The sequence below is a fragment of the Erpetoichthys calabaricus genome, chromosome 9, assembly GCF_900747795.2.
Source record: "Erpetoichthys calabaricus chromosome 9, fErpCal1.3, whole genome shotgun sequence".
Classification (NCBI taxonomy): Eukaryota; Metazoa; Chordata; class Cladistia; order Polypteriformes; family Polypteridae; genus Erpetoichthys; species Erpetoichthys calabaricus.
In genome coordinates this window covers 183,626,875-183,643,570 of record NC_041402.2, presented here as the reverse complement: position 1 = coordinate 183,643,570, position 16,696 = coordinate 183,626,875, and the positions used below count along the sequence as shown (strand labels likewise).

General features: G+C 41.6%; 2 protein-coding genes across 3 annotated transcripts in view; both read left to right on the top strand.

Moving 5' to 3' along the window:
- LOC114656939 (hamartin-like) overlaps positions 1-16,696 on the top strand; it is a 180,543-nt gene that overhangs the window by 46,287 nt on the left and 117,560 nt on the right. The gene's annotated exons all lie outside the window — the stretch shown is intronic.
- Positions 983-16,696, top strand: part of ak8 (adenylate kinase 8) — a 175,881-nt gene continuing 160,167 nt past the window's right edge. Inside the window, exons 1-3 of one of the 2 annotated variants that reach the window (XM_051931801.1) lie at positions 983-1,254; positions 7,256-7,339; positions 15,136-15,220. In XM_051931801.1, coding sequence (XP_051787761.1) covers positions 7,256-7,339; positions 15,136-15,220 — 169 coding nt within the window. In that variant the 5' untranslated portion in view covers positions 983-1,254. Of the gene's footprint in view, positions 1,255-6,952; positions 7,072-7,255; positions 7,340-15,135; positions 15,221-16,696 lie in introns of those variants that run through there. The other variant, XM_028808573.2, reaches the window with a different exon arrangement.

Genomic DNA, 16,696 nt, shown 5'->3' with positions numbered 1-16,696 from the left:
GGTATGAGCTACCGTGGAAATGTGCGTGGCTTTACGCCAAGTTTAGGTTTTATACATTGCGATTTGAACGTGGAAACGTTCGTACGCAACATTTCTGTGCGTACGCACCATTTATACATGAGGCCCCTGGAGTTAGCCTATGTTATTATATGCAGCAGTGTGGGGCTTTTTAGCAGCATGACCCATTGGCAATTCACAAATCTAGTCATGGGTATTTACTGTATAGAGCCTGTTATCAAGTCATGTCAAGTAGGGGGGGCATGCACTGGTACAATGTGCTGCCGCACCCACCCTAAACAACTCGGGATCCCAGTTGCCATCTGCAACCCCCCAGGCAGATGTACGAGGAAATAACCCTCTCTGCAGCAGCCAGGTGTTACGTGGGTGACCCCACGATCTCCTTATTGCGAGACAGCGGCGCTACCATTACACCACCGACCCTTGAAAACGAGAGTCCTGTCAGCCGACAAAAAACATGTAAAACCGTGAAGTAAAAAATAGGATCGGGTCCAGTGACACTGCCCAGCATAAGCGGGTTGTGAAGATGGATGGATGGATGGATAGATTACTGTATGTATTAGTTTTAATGTACCGTCACGTCTTAATCTTATGACTTCTATCAAGGTGAATGACTGATTTCCCTTGAAAAACAGGCACGTCAGTCTTCAAAATCCACATAAGACCATCGAGTAAAAAATGCGTCCTCTACCTGCTGGGATTTGGTCACTGTCTATGATAAACGGAAATACGGAAATGGATGGATGTTTCGACGCGACTCTTTTTACTCTGAATTTTGTGAAGGCTGTGCGTTTTCATTGTAAGTCTGTGAGAATTTTCCTCGTCCAAAGATCTTTCAGTTTGCTGCTTAAATCGGTACACGAAGTTTCGGCGAGAAGTGATTGAAAAAAGGAAAACTGCCAACTAAGCCCAGATGGTGTGACCACTTAGAACATACTTCGCTTTCCCAGCTACAGGAGAATTTTAAACTGTACTCTGAAATAGCGGGAAATGAATTTATGTCTGGGTACTGCGAATAAACGGCGCGCTATTTTCTTACCTTTCCAGATTGCCTCCGGATCGCCACTCTGGTCGTCTGGGCTCGGAAAGAAGCGAATAGGGGGCGTGGCTCCAGGGAATCTGTTGACACGGTTGCCTGGGACAACCGATAGCGTCACCTAGCAACGAACTGGCGTGCATACCATTTTGTAGCACGTTGTCAAAAAGCCGCATTGTTGAATATTGGACCCACCAGAGGTAAACATGACACGGAATTTTTGATATATTGAAAATTAATCTTGAATAGAATGAGAGAGGTCGTTTTTGCATTAGCGATTTATTAAAATGTGTAGAGGGTGTAACGCGGGAGTCAAAATAATCAAATTCAAATGTGCATATCTGCATATTTTTGTACCGTAACCTGATTTTTAAGTCTGTTAAACTCAGGTGTGAGTAAACTAAAACCTCGGGATGAGCCTACACAGAATAATAATTATGTGCTACTCTCCGATGTTATAAATTAAATAAGGCGTTTAGTAAAATAATGCATGCGATACAACATCACTTTACCCGTAAGAACAAAGGTGACAAATTTTAAAACGTAAAATGAATTAAATAATGTGGTTCCGATTCTACACATACACGTTTAGTGGACCGATTTTCGACTGAAATTATAGTCCAGGGGTTTACAGGAGCTCTGAAATAACATCGTGGTGAAAGCGAAAACGACCTGCAAACATCTTATCATTTCACTGGATCTCAAAACTTTCTCCTGCACTACGGACCCTCTAAAGAGGTCTCGGTCAGAGAAAAGAAAAACCTAGCAAAGCCAACACCATGTGCGAAAGCTCTGGCTGGGGGGGCGTTCAGAAATAAAGCCGGTAGCACCTGGAGAGTAAGGGATTTCAAATGGACTGGTGCCCCCCTATCGGTTTGTTAAAAAAAAACTGGTGAAACCCCAAAAACTACAAACAATGTCAGGGGGTTTGTCATCGTCTTAGTGTCGAAGAGGCGAGACGGAGTGAGTATCACATTTGATTCACACCCTAATAGCTCACCTTTTCATTAGATCTGTATATTAACAAACAAAAAAAAAAGTTCTTAATCCAGTACAAACCTAATTATTGTTTATAACTGTCATATATATTATAATATATATGTGTGTGTGTATAAAGTGTGAGGCTGCAGGTGCAACTCATCACGAAATCATTTTAAGTCTGAAGGCAAGTCAGTTATCCTGATAATTCTCTGTTAACATTTACATGGCAAATAAGCAATGTTTGTTTGTCTATAATGTACATGGTGTGGGGTTCAGGGTGACTTGTGCTGATAATTTAATACCAAGACTTTGATTATTGGCTCATCTTTCTTTTTTTATTTCGTTCCTGTTTTCTGCTCTCCAGCACAATCTCTATTTTCTGGGCTTGCTTTTAAATATTCCGATTTAATGTAACCTCCTATGGATAAACTTCACATTCTCCTCGTGTCTTGCAATCCCGGTGCCGCGTTTAATATTCCTGTTATCATCATCCTCCTTTACGATTACGAGCAAGTAGTGCCCCCTAGCGGTCTCAGTTCCAAACTGTCCACAGTTTTAAATATCAACTGCGAATTTAACAGGCTGCTATGCAACTCTGAACCAGAATGTATACCTTGTATGTACGTATAATATAAATGTAAAGCGAATCCGTCCATTTATGTCCTGAACTGTATTCACTAAATAACCGGGTGAAGTGGAGACCCAGGAGTGATTGGGATGGTGAGCCAGGTCATCACAGTTAACCCTTTTGTGCTCATACTGGAGTATTTAGTGTTGTCAGCCCATCTAATAATAATAACTAGGGGGCTTTGCCCCCTGCTCGCCCACCCTCTCTGCATGTCACGCTGCGCTTCGATCATTTAAAAGCCTGTACAGTAGCTGTCCTCCTTGTCTCGCGGGACGTTAAAGTGTCTCCGTGAAAATCACATCTCGACCCAAGAGTTTTTTATATAATAGATACATTTATTTATATAGCGCCTTTACCATGCACTCAAGTAAAGATTTTGAACTGTAGGTGGAAACTTGTGAAATAAGGGGGTTGATAAGCTTACAAATTCAATTCATAAGACAAATTGGCTGGGATTCTAACTCGAGTCCAAGCATCCGGAAGCAGCAACATTACCTGCCACGTTCTCCATATCCATCCGTTCATTTGCCTAACCTGCGTATCCAGGGCAGGGTCATGAGACAGCTGGCCACATAAAAAGTAGTTCTTTGATGGTATTTTATGGTTCTTTAGTGGGTTGGGTGGTTCCTCGTAGAACTGTTGTGGATAAGGCATTGCGAGAGGCCTTCTTTGCATATGAAGTTAGTTCTTTGTGCTCTGCGTGCTTTGCTTCCCAGGTCCTCCCTGTGTGGAGTTTGCATGTCCTCCCCGTGTCTGCGTGGGGTTCCTCCAGGTGGGCAATCCTAAATTGTCTGTAGTGTGTGCGCCCTGCCTGGAGTTTGTTTCCTGCCTTGTGCCCTGTGTTGGCTGGGATTGGCTCCAGCAGACCCCCCTGTGAACCTGTAGTTAGGATATAACGGGTTGGATAATGGATGGATGGTTGGTGATTTTGTCATGATTCAGATTTTCAGCAAGATCGTTGTCCAAACGATGAGATAGTCAAGTTGCTGAGATGAACTGATGATCTCAAATGTGTCTTGAGTGATTTACAGATCAGAAAAACTCAACAGTGCTAGTTGTACTTGGACGTGTGACCAGTACACGCAACAAAGCATTCACGCTAGGGAAAATGGCCGCAGGGCAGTCGTGAAGCTCCTGCAAAAGAGATAACAATTTTCCTGTCTTGTTTCCACTTTTCTGTTCATTTGTTGGACAAACAATGTGTATTCTGCACCCTGGATGCTTATTCCTTGCAGCTAAACTGGCCTTTTTGCACAACCTTGATATTTCCATTTCTTTTGCCATGTCAGAAATAAACCCTCAAAATAAGAAACTATCTCTTGGTGTTTTCCATTGAAAATATCCAATGAAGCAATTTGAGATTCTGCTAACTGTCGAATGACTTCTACCAATCAGGTTACCCATACACCGTAGCACCACCCCATTTATTTATTTATTGAAAATTCAGTAACTCAATGGGAGTTGACATACCACTTCGAAACTGAAGGAAAAATAAAATAACAAATAGCCACTCAATTACAAAATTTAACAGAAAAACTTTATAAGCAATGAACTGATTGGCTGGGCCTATAGCCAATCAGGGTGGGCCTGGCTGGGCCCCTACGCCTCTGCTGTGGCATCGCTCTGAAGAACCACTCGGGCACCTTCATTTTTACTTTCTCGTATACGAAGTTTAGGGAAAGTATTGGAATCCTCCAAAAATTCCATTTTGAGATTTTGATGAATTTCAATGTTTTACACCTCCGAGTCAGAAAATACCATTTTTGGAATTAAATCTGTGTGTGTGTGTAAATATGATAACTTGAGTACACCTTCACTTAGCTCAACCAAATTTTGCATACAAGTATTAGGTACAAAACGCAGATTTCTATCAACTTTTGGGCTATTTCTGCTAACCAGAAGTGGTACTTTACTTTTTATTCATGCAGCTGCAGAGTCCGATTTATTCAATTTTACTTTTATAATAATTGTTCCAATATATATTAATTGGATTTGATTTGTTGTTCATGGTTCTTTAATGTACATCTCTATTATTAAAAAAAAAAAAAAATTGTGGGATGAGACGTGATGTTTTGAAGAGAGACACTTTCACGTCCCACGAGATGGTCAAGTCACCTCATACTTACAACCTTTGGAAGCAAGTCCCGTGAGACGGTGACTTTTGCAAGTCACGCCCTACTTGCATCCATTTTCAAATAAAACCACCGTCATCGAACCTCTCAGTTGTTGGAATGCTTTTGGCAGACACACTTCCCGTGCTCTCAGCTCTTAAGCAAGACTAGACTTTGTGCCAAGAGTCTGCGGTGGGTTGGCACCCTGCCCGGGATTGGTTCCTGCCTTGTGCCCTGTGTTGGCTGGGATTGGCTCCAGCAGACCCCCGTGACCCTGTGTTCGGATTCAGCAGGTTGGATAATGGATGGATGGATGGATTTAACCAGGCCAGGGGCCGGAAAAAGACAAAGTAGAACGTCTTTAAGCATTCAAAAATGTTAGCACGAGCAGCAGGTTAGAGATGATGGAAGTAGGAAATTTCAAAAGTCTCAAAAAAATTATAGTAAAGATCGCATTAGCGCAAACAAACGGAAAATATTACTTGATGAAATAATGGAACAGCGAAAAGAGATTAAATAGTGTTTGAGGATGTCTGGGGGAGAAGAGAGACAAGGCAGTGAGACAAAAGGACAGCTGCTGTACAGGCTTTTAAACGTTTTTTTTTTTAAATTGTAATCATTCTGTAAATATAGATCAATTTTTACAAAAAATAGGATTGAAAGGCTTTTCAACGTTTGAAGTGCCACACGGAATGCAGATCACAACGGCCCAGCAGCTGATCGAGCAAAGAGGAGGTAAAAAAAAGCTGTTTGTTTCCCATTGTATCACCGTTTATGAGGGGGTTTCAGAGGAGCGAGCGCGTCTCCTTGGGGTGCATTCAGCCCCTCTCTTCACAACAGCACGTAGTGCTGGTGGGGGCAAAGACCCCTAGTAATACAAAAATATAAATCATTGTCTTGCAGTTTACTCCTCAAATATCCATCCACATATCTGTAGGGGAGACCACTCCTGATTTTTAAGGGTGAAGTGTTCTGGTTTGGGACTTTGAAGTGCTGGTTACCTTGTAGAAGATGGCTTTTCAGTTCCAGCTGTCCACTTCTGGAGTTTATTGTTCCCCTAAAAGTTCAGCTTCTCTACTACAACAACATTTGTAGCTTAAAGCGCTTTACAAGATATCAAAGCAATAGTTACAAGAGAAGAAAAAAAAAATTAGGTTACAATTATAATGAATAAATAGTATACAAAGATAAAAGTTCTACTGCTGTTCTTCTAAGACAGGCTTATTTATATCTAAAAAAAACAAACCTAGTCTGGTGTGTGGCCCTTATGCAGCATTGCTATTCCGTCCAGGAATCACGAACACAACAGCCCTTTGATTTAACGGAGGGTTTATTCAGATGTCCATCAAAATAGCAGAATCATCCAAACTGTCACCATTATGAGAAGTAACATAAATAAATATGGGTACTTAAAAACGAAAATCCGATCTGCGTCACGATAACAGAAAAGGGCACTAGCCGTCCGTTTAGTACACAAGTACCTACATATGCAAGAAATAAACGAAGATAAATACCGAGCTACAATCTCTCTTCCTCCTTGTTATAACTCACGGTGAGGTGAGTCAGAAGCTCTGGATACAATTCTTAACTTGTTAGAAACATAAGCCTACACAGAAAATACATTTACTATCTCGTTTATATGTTCTACAGACTTGTATGTAATTACGTTCAAAATTTATTCTAATACAAATCCAGGCAGTAAATCTGCTCACACTATTTCACAGCGAAACATCTTACTTTAAATCTTCCGAATAAAAAATGATAATAATAATAAACTATTCCTTAACAAGCAATAACCTTTTATGGACATGTCCTAATCCGCATACTTAACGTTAACATTTAAAACAAACTTCAAATTAAACATAAATTAACATTCAAAATATACCTCGTTCGCATGTAATACAAAAACGGAGACTAAAGTACTAAATCCTCATCTAATTATCACTATCTATACCGTTCCCTCTAACAACGACCACCTAGTTACACACCGTTTTCATTCACGTTGTACAACAGATGAAAACGTAAACGGTGCAGCAGATTACTGCCAGTTACAAACACTGGGTACAATGTATACGCGCCAGCTGTAATTCTATTAGCAGCATGGCTAATACAAGGGGAGGTCGACGCACCATAAATACGTCATCAACTAATTGCTTCGTGACTGGCGCTTAGCTTTGACGTTCGACTCTCCTAGCAACAGGTTGTTTGGCCGAGCTTGTGCTTTCAAAACTCTTGTTATTGAAGTCATGCCATATTAGTGTTTGGAAATTGGCGGAGATCATTTGCAGTATATTGAAGTATGTATCGATGAATGACAGATTTAATAGCTGTTAAAGTTATGGAAATCCTCTTGAGGCTTTTATAAAGCACAATGTTAACGGCAGTTTTGAAATGATGTCTATAAGGTGTACACCTGCGTGCTAAGCATTACCTACACCAGAGAACACTAACAACCTGTCCGTTTTTCTGTTTCATCAATAGATGGACCAAACTGCAAGACCACTTCGAATTCCCCCTGAAATGGGAACGTACGCCGAAAAACATGGAATATTTGACCTAATGCAGGTATGTGACACGTTTCATAAAGCGGTCAGAATGAAATATAATAATTCATTTCATTAATATAGAAATGCCCATTAATTTCCTAGAGACAGTTTTTTTGTAGTAATGACTGGACATGGAAGGCGGAATCTAAAATAACGATGCATTTCGTAATTTGATTAAAGAGCACACGAAACAAGATTACAGAATTAATAGAATTAAATTAAATGCATATTGTAATCTTTCTAGTTAGCCAATAAAAGGTGTCATTTTGCTTGGCTTTTCTCTACAGAATTAATAGATAAAACAGTTAAAAACTCGAAGGAGAGCCCGACCAGCGAGACTTAGGCCTGCCATTTCCGCCTTATAGCAATAGAAATGTAAAACTTTTTTACACCTTTTTTTTCTGTATTTCTTTTCTTTTTCTGTTTTTTTTTTTTTTTTTTTTAAATTCTTTCCCCGTTAAAATCTGCTGATTTGTACAGCATTGGTAATGGAGACCAGGGTTTGTTTTCCCCATGTGGAGTTTACATGTTCTCCCCATGTCTGTGTGGGTTTTCCCCCCCCATTGTCCAATTACATGCAGGTCAGGTGACATGGCGATGCTTAAGTGGCCCCAATGTGTGTTGTTTGGTATGTGTATGTGTGGTCACACTGCCATGGACTGGTGACCTGGTTGGGTTTTGTTTCCTGCCTTGTGTCCAGTGCTGGCTGGGATGGACTCCAGGACCTCAGAAACCCTGGTCTGCATAAAGTGGGTTAGAAAATGACAGAAGAATGGTAATGGCCAGTTATTTCTGAAATAAAAAACAGAATCCAATTTTATTGTTTCTTTCAGAAAGGGATACAATTGCTTAAGGACACATATTTGTATCTGGTACAACAATGGATGTTAGGATATTAGAACATTAGAAAGAGTTTGACAGGAAAAGGCCATTCAGTCTAACAGAGCTCATCAGTCGGGATTGGTTCCTGCCTTGTGCCCTGTGTTGGCTGGGATTGGCTCCAGCAGCCCCCCGTGACCCTGTGTTCAGATTCAGCGGGTTGGAAAATGGATGGATGGATAGCATCAAGTGTAGTTTTAAAAGTCCCCCAAGTTAAGGCTGCCCAACTCTCTTTCTCTGGAAATGAGGACATTAAGGTCGAAAAATGAGAACTTTTGAGGATGTCTTTCCCTATGAAGCTGTAATGTGCCATTTATACTGTCTTATGGTTTTTTAAAATGATATCAACCTTTAGTAGCATTTTATCACTATAATTATGAAATGATGGCCATAATCACAGTCACTGGCAAACTAATAAGCCATTTAAACATTTTGAATATGTCAAGTCTCTTAAATGAACAGACTTCATTCCTTCCATTCTTATTTGGATAGCTTAACTGTCGCAAACCCATAAAAAACGATACACATGATAAATTCACTTCTAGTAAAATAATTTTCCTTTTTTGAGTTTAGTTTATTTGCATTTATCTACATTCTTTTATATTTTTCCACTGATGCTATTTTTCAACGTAAACCTGGGTTCTTGGATAAATATGAATGGAAATCTTTACATTGCATGCTACTGAAATTGAATCCTGGGAGCTTTAGCTCCTTAACTGAATCAAAAACAAGGATATCTGTGGTTCAACTGGTCTGTGAACTTGCACTTTCTTTTTGGTATAATGGGTATTTGTGAATTTTTATATAAATGAATGAATTATGAAAATATTAAATTACTTGAAGTGGCTTACTACTTGATCAACTGATAACTAAAAAGGTATTGAATTTATATGACAGAATAAACGAGTGATTTTTTTTTAAATTAACTGAAACTTTAATAGTAGACTCATTCATTTACAATTCTAAATCCATTTTAGGTTATCCAACCCGCTATATCCTAACTACAGGGTCACAGGAGCCAATCCCAGCCAACACAGGGTGCAAGGCAGGAACAAATCCCAGGCAGGGTGCGCACACACACACACACACACACACTCTAGGGACAATTTGGAATCTCCAATCCACCTAACCTGCATGTCTTTGGACTGTGGGAGGATACCCACACAGACACGGGGAGAACATGCAAACTCCATGCAGGGAGGACCCGGGAAGTGAACCCAGGTCTCCTTACTGTGAGGCAGCAGTGCTACCACTGCGCCACCGTGCCGCCCATGGACTGTACCTGGATGTCTGAAATTTCTTGGTTAAGAATTGAAAATAAGATCTCTCCAAGAAAATGTGAAATTTGTAATTTTGATTTTGAATAAATTCACTTGGTTAAGGTGAATTAGGTTTACTAATAATTAAGGAAAGGAACAACATCTACAATGAACTGTCTACTCGCCAAGAAGATAAAGCTGAATTCAAAAGATGAAGTGAAAAAGCCAAGTTGGACACACACCTAACTATTCTTGTCAATATCTGCGTTGTTTACTTCCGGAATGGAAGTGAAGATTCTGGGGGGGTTGGAAGTGTGCACACTATTTCCGCAAATGCGGATTGGCTTTTAATTTTTACCAATGATAAGGATATGGAGATTTTCCAAAAAATTCCTCCCAGACAGTCCATGGCGCGTTTAAAAGTAAGGATGGTTGGCAGTGCTACCAAAGTCCTACCGTCTGTCACACTGCTTGGTCACTTAGTCCACGTGTTTGTGGTTCTCTTTGTAAACAAAAACTTCCTAACGTTTGTGTGGGATTCACCCTAACAAGTTTCCAACTGTGTCCCAATGTTTTCAAACAGGTCTTCTCTTAATCTTCTTTTGCTTAAACTGTAAAGGCTCAGCTCTTTTAATCTTTCTTCATAATTCATCCTCTGTACTTCTGGAATCAGCCTCATTGCTCTGCTCTGGACCCTCTCTAGTGCTGTTATGTCCTTTTTGTATCCTGGAGACCAAAAATGCACACAGGACTCCAGATGATGCCTCACCAGTGTGTTTATAAAGCTTGAGCAGAACCTCCATGGACTTGTACTCCACACATCAGGGCGCTATATAACCTGACATTCTGTTAGCCTTTTAATGACTTCTGACCACCATCTGCCAGTTGTCCTCTACGACTCCTAAATCCTTCCTTCTCATAAGACGTACTTTCATTTTTCAGACCTCAAAATTGTGAACTCAAAATGAACAGAAGATCATGGATGGCATAATAAGCAGTAAGCACAAGGCTTGGCGTGGTCCCGAGTGGGTGGCTGTTAATTCTGCCTCCATTCTGTGGACTTAAAGACGGCAAACCGTTGGTTTAAATTCTACTGCTTTATAATGGAAAGCTAATTCTTATTTTTATTTCATGTCCTTTATTCCGATTACACACGTTTATTTTCTTGCAGTCAATCATACATGTGCTTAAGATATCATTTAGAAAAAAAAAATAATTAAAAGATTTCCCTTTTCCATGTATTTATGTATTTATTTTCACTTACTGTATACCCTTGGCCGTTTATCTTGGGTGGGGGTTGAATTCTTGTTTTGTTACCTTTGAAGTACACAAGCTATTTGTTGTGTAAGTTTTATTGATTGTATACTATATTATTCTCTTGTAATTAAAAAAGGTAATTTATATTGCACGTTTCACATAGTGAACACAATACATAACATTTTTAAGACCTTAAAAAATGACTTTTTACTGTCAGTGGTTTTTAACATACAGTAGTACCTTTTCCATCCATCCATCCATTATCCAACCAGCTATATCCTAACACAGGGTCACGGGGGTCTGCTGGAGCCAATCCCGGCCAGCACAGGGCGCAAGGCAGGAATAAATCCTGGGCAGGGTGCCAGCCCACTGCAGGGCAAGTACCTTTTCATTCTCTTTAATTACATTTGTTTATATATATTTTGAAAAATGTATTAATCCCAAGGGGAAATTCACATACTCCAGCAGCAGCATACTGATACAAAAAAAAACAATATTAAATTCAAGAGTAATAAAAATGCAGGTATAACAGACAATAACTTTGTACAATGTTAATGTTTACCCCCCGGGTGGAATTGAAGAGTCGCATAGTGTGGGGGAGGAACGATCTCCTCAGTCTGTCACTGGAGCAGGACAGTGACAGCAGTCTGTCGCTGAAGCTGCTCCTCAGTTTGGAGATGATTCTGTTCAGTGGATTCTCCATGATTGACAGGAGTCTGCTCAGCGCCCGTCGCTCTGCCACAGATGTCAAACTGTCCAGCTCCGTGCCTACAATAGAGCCTGCCTTCCTCACCAGTTTGTCCAAGCGTGAGGCGTCCTTCTTCTTCTTTATGCTGCCTCCCCAGCACACCACTGCGTAGAAGAGGGCGCTCGCCACAACTATCTGATAGAACATCTACAGCATCTTATTGCAGATGTTGAAGGACGCCATCCTTCTAAGGAAGTACAGGCGGCTCTATCCTTTCTTACACAGAGCATCAGTATTGGCAGTCCAGTCTAATTTATCATCCAGCTGCACTCCCAGGTATTTATAGGTCTGCACCCTCTGCACTGTCACCACTGATGATCATGGGGTCCATGAGGGGCCTGGGCCTCCTAAAATCCACTACCAGCTCCTTGGTTTTGCTGGTGTTCAGTTGTAGGTGGTTTGAGTCGCACCATTTAACAAAGTCCTTGATTAGGTCCCTATACTCCTCCTCCTGCCCACTCCTGATGCAGCCCACGATAGTAGTGTCGTCAGCGAACTTTTGCACATGGCAGGACTCCGAGTTGTATTGGAAGTCCGATGTATATAGGCTGAACAGGACCGGAGAAAGTACACTCCCCTGCGGCGCTCCTGTGCTGCTGACCACAATGTCAGACCTGCAGTTCCTGAGACGCACATACTGAGGTCTGTCTTTAAGATAGTCCACGATCCATGCCACCAGGTATGAATCTACTCCCATCTGTCAGCTTGTCCCTAAGGAGCAGAGGTTGGATGGTGTTGAAGGCGCTAGAGAAGTCCAGAAACATAATTCTTACAGCACCACTGCCTCTGTCCAAGTGTTATTTAGTTAATTCTAAGATGTTTCCCCAAATAAAACAGTAGAAGCAGATACAAATAAAAAAACATCCTCGACAGCAGCAGCTCATTGTGTTGTTTTTAAACTTGTGAGTGCACATTACAGGTGCTGGTCATAAAATTAGAATATCATGACAAAGTTGATTTATTTCAGTAATTCCATTCAAAAAGTGAAACTTGTACATTAGATTCATTCATTACACATAGACTGATGTATTTCAAATGTTTATTTCTTTTAATGTTGATGATTATAACTGATAACTAATGAAAGTCCCAAATTCAGTATCTCGGAAAATTAGAATATCAATTAAGACCAATGCAAAAAAAGGATTTTTAGAAATGTTGGCCAACTGAAAGGTATGAACATGAAAAGTATGAACATGTACAGCACTCAATATTTAGTTGGGGCTCCTTTGGCCTGGATTACTGCAGCAATGCGGCGTGGTATGGAGTCGATCAGTCTGTGGCACTGCTCAAGTGTTATGAGAGCCCATGTTGCTCTGATAGTGGCCTTCAGCTCTTCTGAATTGTTGGGTCTGGCGTATTGCATCTTCCTCTTCACAATACCCCATAGACCCCCTATGGGGTTAAGGTCAGGCGAGTTTGCTGGCCAATCAAGAACAGGGATACCATGGTCCTTAAACCAGGTACTGGTAGCTTTGGCACTGTGTGCCGGTGCCAGGTCCTGTTGGAAAATGAAATCTGCATCTCCATAAAGTTTGTCAGCAGCAGGAAGCATGAAGTGTTCTAAAACTTCCTGGTAGACGGCTGCGTTGACCTTGGACCTCAGAAAACACAATGGACCAACACCAGCAGATGACATGGCACCCCAAACCATCACTGACTGTGGAAACTTTACACTGGACCTCACGCAACGTGGATTCTGTGCCTCTCCTCTCTTCCTCCAGACTCCGGGACCTTGATTTCCAAAGGAAATGCAAAATTTACTTTCATCAGAGAACATAACTTTGGACCACTCAGCAGCAGTCCAAAGGTGAGACGCTTCTGACGCCGTCTCTTGTTCAAGAGTGGCTTGACACAAGGAATGCGACAGCTGAAACCCATGTCTTGCATACGTCTGTGTGTGGTGGTTCTTAAAGCACTGACTCCAGCTGCAGTCCACTCTTTGTGAATCTCCCCCACATTTTTGAATGGGTTTTGTTTCACAATCCTCTCCAGGGTGCGGTTATCCCTATTGCTTGTACACTTTTTTCTACCACATCTTGTCCTTCCCTTCGCCTCTCTATTAATGTGCTTGGACACAGAGCTCTGTGAACAGCCAGCCTCTTTAGCAATGACCTTTTGTGTCTTGCCCTCCTTGTGCAAGATGTCAATGATCGTCTTTTGGACAACTGTCAAGTCAGCAGTCTTCCCCATGATTGTGTAGCCTACAGAACTAGACAGAGACCATTTAAAGGCTTTTGCAGGTGTTTTGAGTTAATTAGCTGATTAGAGTGTGGCACCAGGTGTCTTCAATATTGAACCTTTTCACAATATTCTAATTTTTCGAGATACTGAATTTGGGACTTTCATTAGTTGTCAGTTATAATTATCAACATTAAAAGAAATAAACATTTGAAATACAACAGTCTGTGTGTAATGAATGAATGTAATATACAAGTTTCACTTTTTGAATGGAATTACTGAAATAAATCAACTTTTTCATGATATTCTAATTTTATGACCAGCATCTGTATATATCCTGAAGTGCCAGCTTTGCTAATTCTGTATTTGAGGATCTGAAATTCACATTCTCGGGCAGCCATATCTGTAGTGCTGTTTCAAACATTCAGATCATTGGTACACTCTATCTGGACCCAGAAATGGGCATCATTGAGCATTTGCCTATTTACTAATAATTTTTTATATCTATATAGTGCCTTGCTTACTACTCCAAAGCGCTTTACGTACCATTTCAACCACCACTAATGTGCAGCACCCACCTGGATGACGTGATGGCAGCCATTTTGTGTTGGTACGCTCGCCACACATTAGCTATTAGGTGGTAAAGTGGTGAGAGAGAGAGAGAGAGAGAGAGAGCCAATTAGAGACAGGGCATGATTAGGGGGCCAGAACGACTAGGCCGTGGTAGGCAGTTTAGCCTGGACACCAGGATACACCTCAGTCTTTATGAAGGATGCCTAGGGGTCTTTTATGACAACTGAGAGTCAGGACTTTGGTTTTAAGTTTCATCCAAAGGCTGCACCCTTTTTTTTACAGCACATGGTGTCTCCATCACCACACTGGGGCATTGAGACCCACATTCAGACCACAGGGTAAGCAACCCCTGCTGGCCTCGCCAACACCTCTTCCAGCAGGGGGCGCTTACCCTGTCACGTGTGAAGATTAAAATAATGAAAGGTTTAATCCAAGCTGATTCAGGCACAAGTTAGTTAGTCAGTCAGTCATCGTCCAACCCGCTATATCCTAACACAGGGTCATGGGGGTCTGCTGGAGCCAATCCCAGCCAACACAGGGGGCAGGGCGCCAGCCCACCGCTGGGCACACACTAGGGACAATTTAGGATTGCCAATGCACCTAACCTGCATGTCTTTGGGAGGAAACCCACGCAGACACAGGGAGAACATGCAAACTCCACACAGGGAGGACCCGGGAAGTGAACCCAGCTGTCCTTACTGCGAGGCAGCAGCGCTACCACTGCGCCACCGTGCCACCCTACAAATAAAGATGCAAATTTGCTTCTTTTACAAACGGTGGTTGGTTTCTTCTTGCTGAATGGTGTTTTAGAATACGTAGCAAAAGAAATTTCTCCGTAACGTGTTATATAAAATAACAGCACAGGTGATGAAGACATAAAAGCTGAGTAATTTACACGTATGCTTTGATTCTTCTTGTCAGACTATTCTGAGTCGACTTTTGGTGGATAAGCCGCAAGATCCTGTTGAATATCTCCTCGATCTGCTGAAACGAGGCAACTTTGAAGGTCAGTCTCATTTAATTCTATAAAGAGAGTGCATTGTTCAGATTACTGTAAAGTGAATAGCAACATTGTGAACCCAACCAAATTGTTTGTGACCTTTTTTGAGATGATGCCTGAGGTCTCTTTTTGGAATATGTTTGTACAGCACAACACAGGATGACAACTTACAAGTTCATACATCAGCCATTTTTCTCTAATAGTCCTTGTGCTTTTCCTATCCTGCATACATATATTACTGGCCTGATCTGACTGAATGAGTGTGGGTGTTGCGATGCGCGTGGTGTTTCTGAAGCTGATCTGCTGTAGGTGGGCTGAATGAGGTGTGGGTGCCTCGTACCTTGTGTTTGTTACAAATGACAAAATGCACTTTAGTTTTGTTATGTTTCACACTTGCACTCTTTCTGTCTGTGGCTCTTATGTAAAAGCAACCCTGTCGACTATTGTCCTGTGTTTTATTTCCTTTTCACAAATGAATTCAGGTTTGGGTGGAACGATTTTAACACATGAAAACTCCTCTCCCATATTGAGCGAGCCTGCCGTGTGTGCTGTTGAACATTCTGGACCTCACTGCCTGGATTGGCCTTCCCATGCAATCCCAGTTGAATTCCAGATACAGTGCATCCAGAAAGTATTCACAGCGCATCACTTTTTGCACATTTTGTTATGTTGCAGCCTTATTCCAAAATGGATTAAATTCTTTTTTTCCTCAGAATTCTACACACAACACCCCATAATGATAACGTGAAAAAAGTTTACTTGAGGTTTTTGCAAATTTATTAAAAATAAAAAACTGAGAAATCCCATGTACATAAGTATTCACAGCCTTTGCTCAGTACTTTGTCGATGCACCTTTGGCAGCAATTACAGCCTCAAGTCTTTTTGAATATGATGCCACAAGCTTGGCACACCTATCCTTGGCCAGTTTCGCCCATTCCTCTTTGCAGCACCTCTCAAGCTCCATCAGGTTGGATGGGAAGCGTCGGTGCACAGCCATTTTAAGATCTCTCCAGAGATGTTCAATCGGATTCAAGTCTGGGCTCTGGCTGGGCCACTCAGGGACATTCACAGAGTTGTCCTGAAGCCACTCCTTTGATATCTTGGCTGTGTGCTGAGGGTCGTTGTCCTGCTGAAAGATGAACCGTCGCCCCAGTCTGAGGTCAAGAGCCCTCTGGAGCAGGTTTTCATCCAGGATGTCTCTGTACATTGCTGCAGTCATCTTTCCCTTTATCCTGACTAGTCTCCCAGTCCCTGCCGCTGAAAAACATCCCCACAGCATGATGCTGCCACCACCATGCTTCACAATAGGGATGGTATTGGCCTGGTGATTAGCGGTGCCAGGTTTCCTCCAAACGTGACAACCTGGATTTAACACCAAAGAGTTCAATCTTTGTCTCATCAGACCAGAGAATTTTCTTTCTCATCCTTCAGGTGCCTTTTGGCAAACTCCAGGCGGGCTGCCATATGCCTTTTACTGAGGAG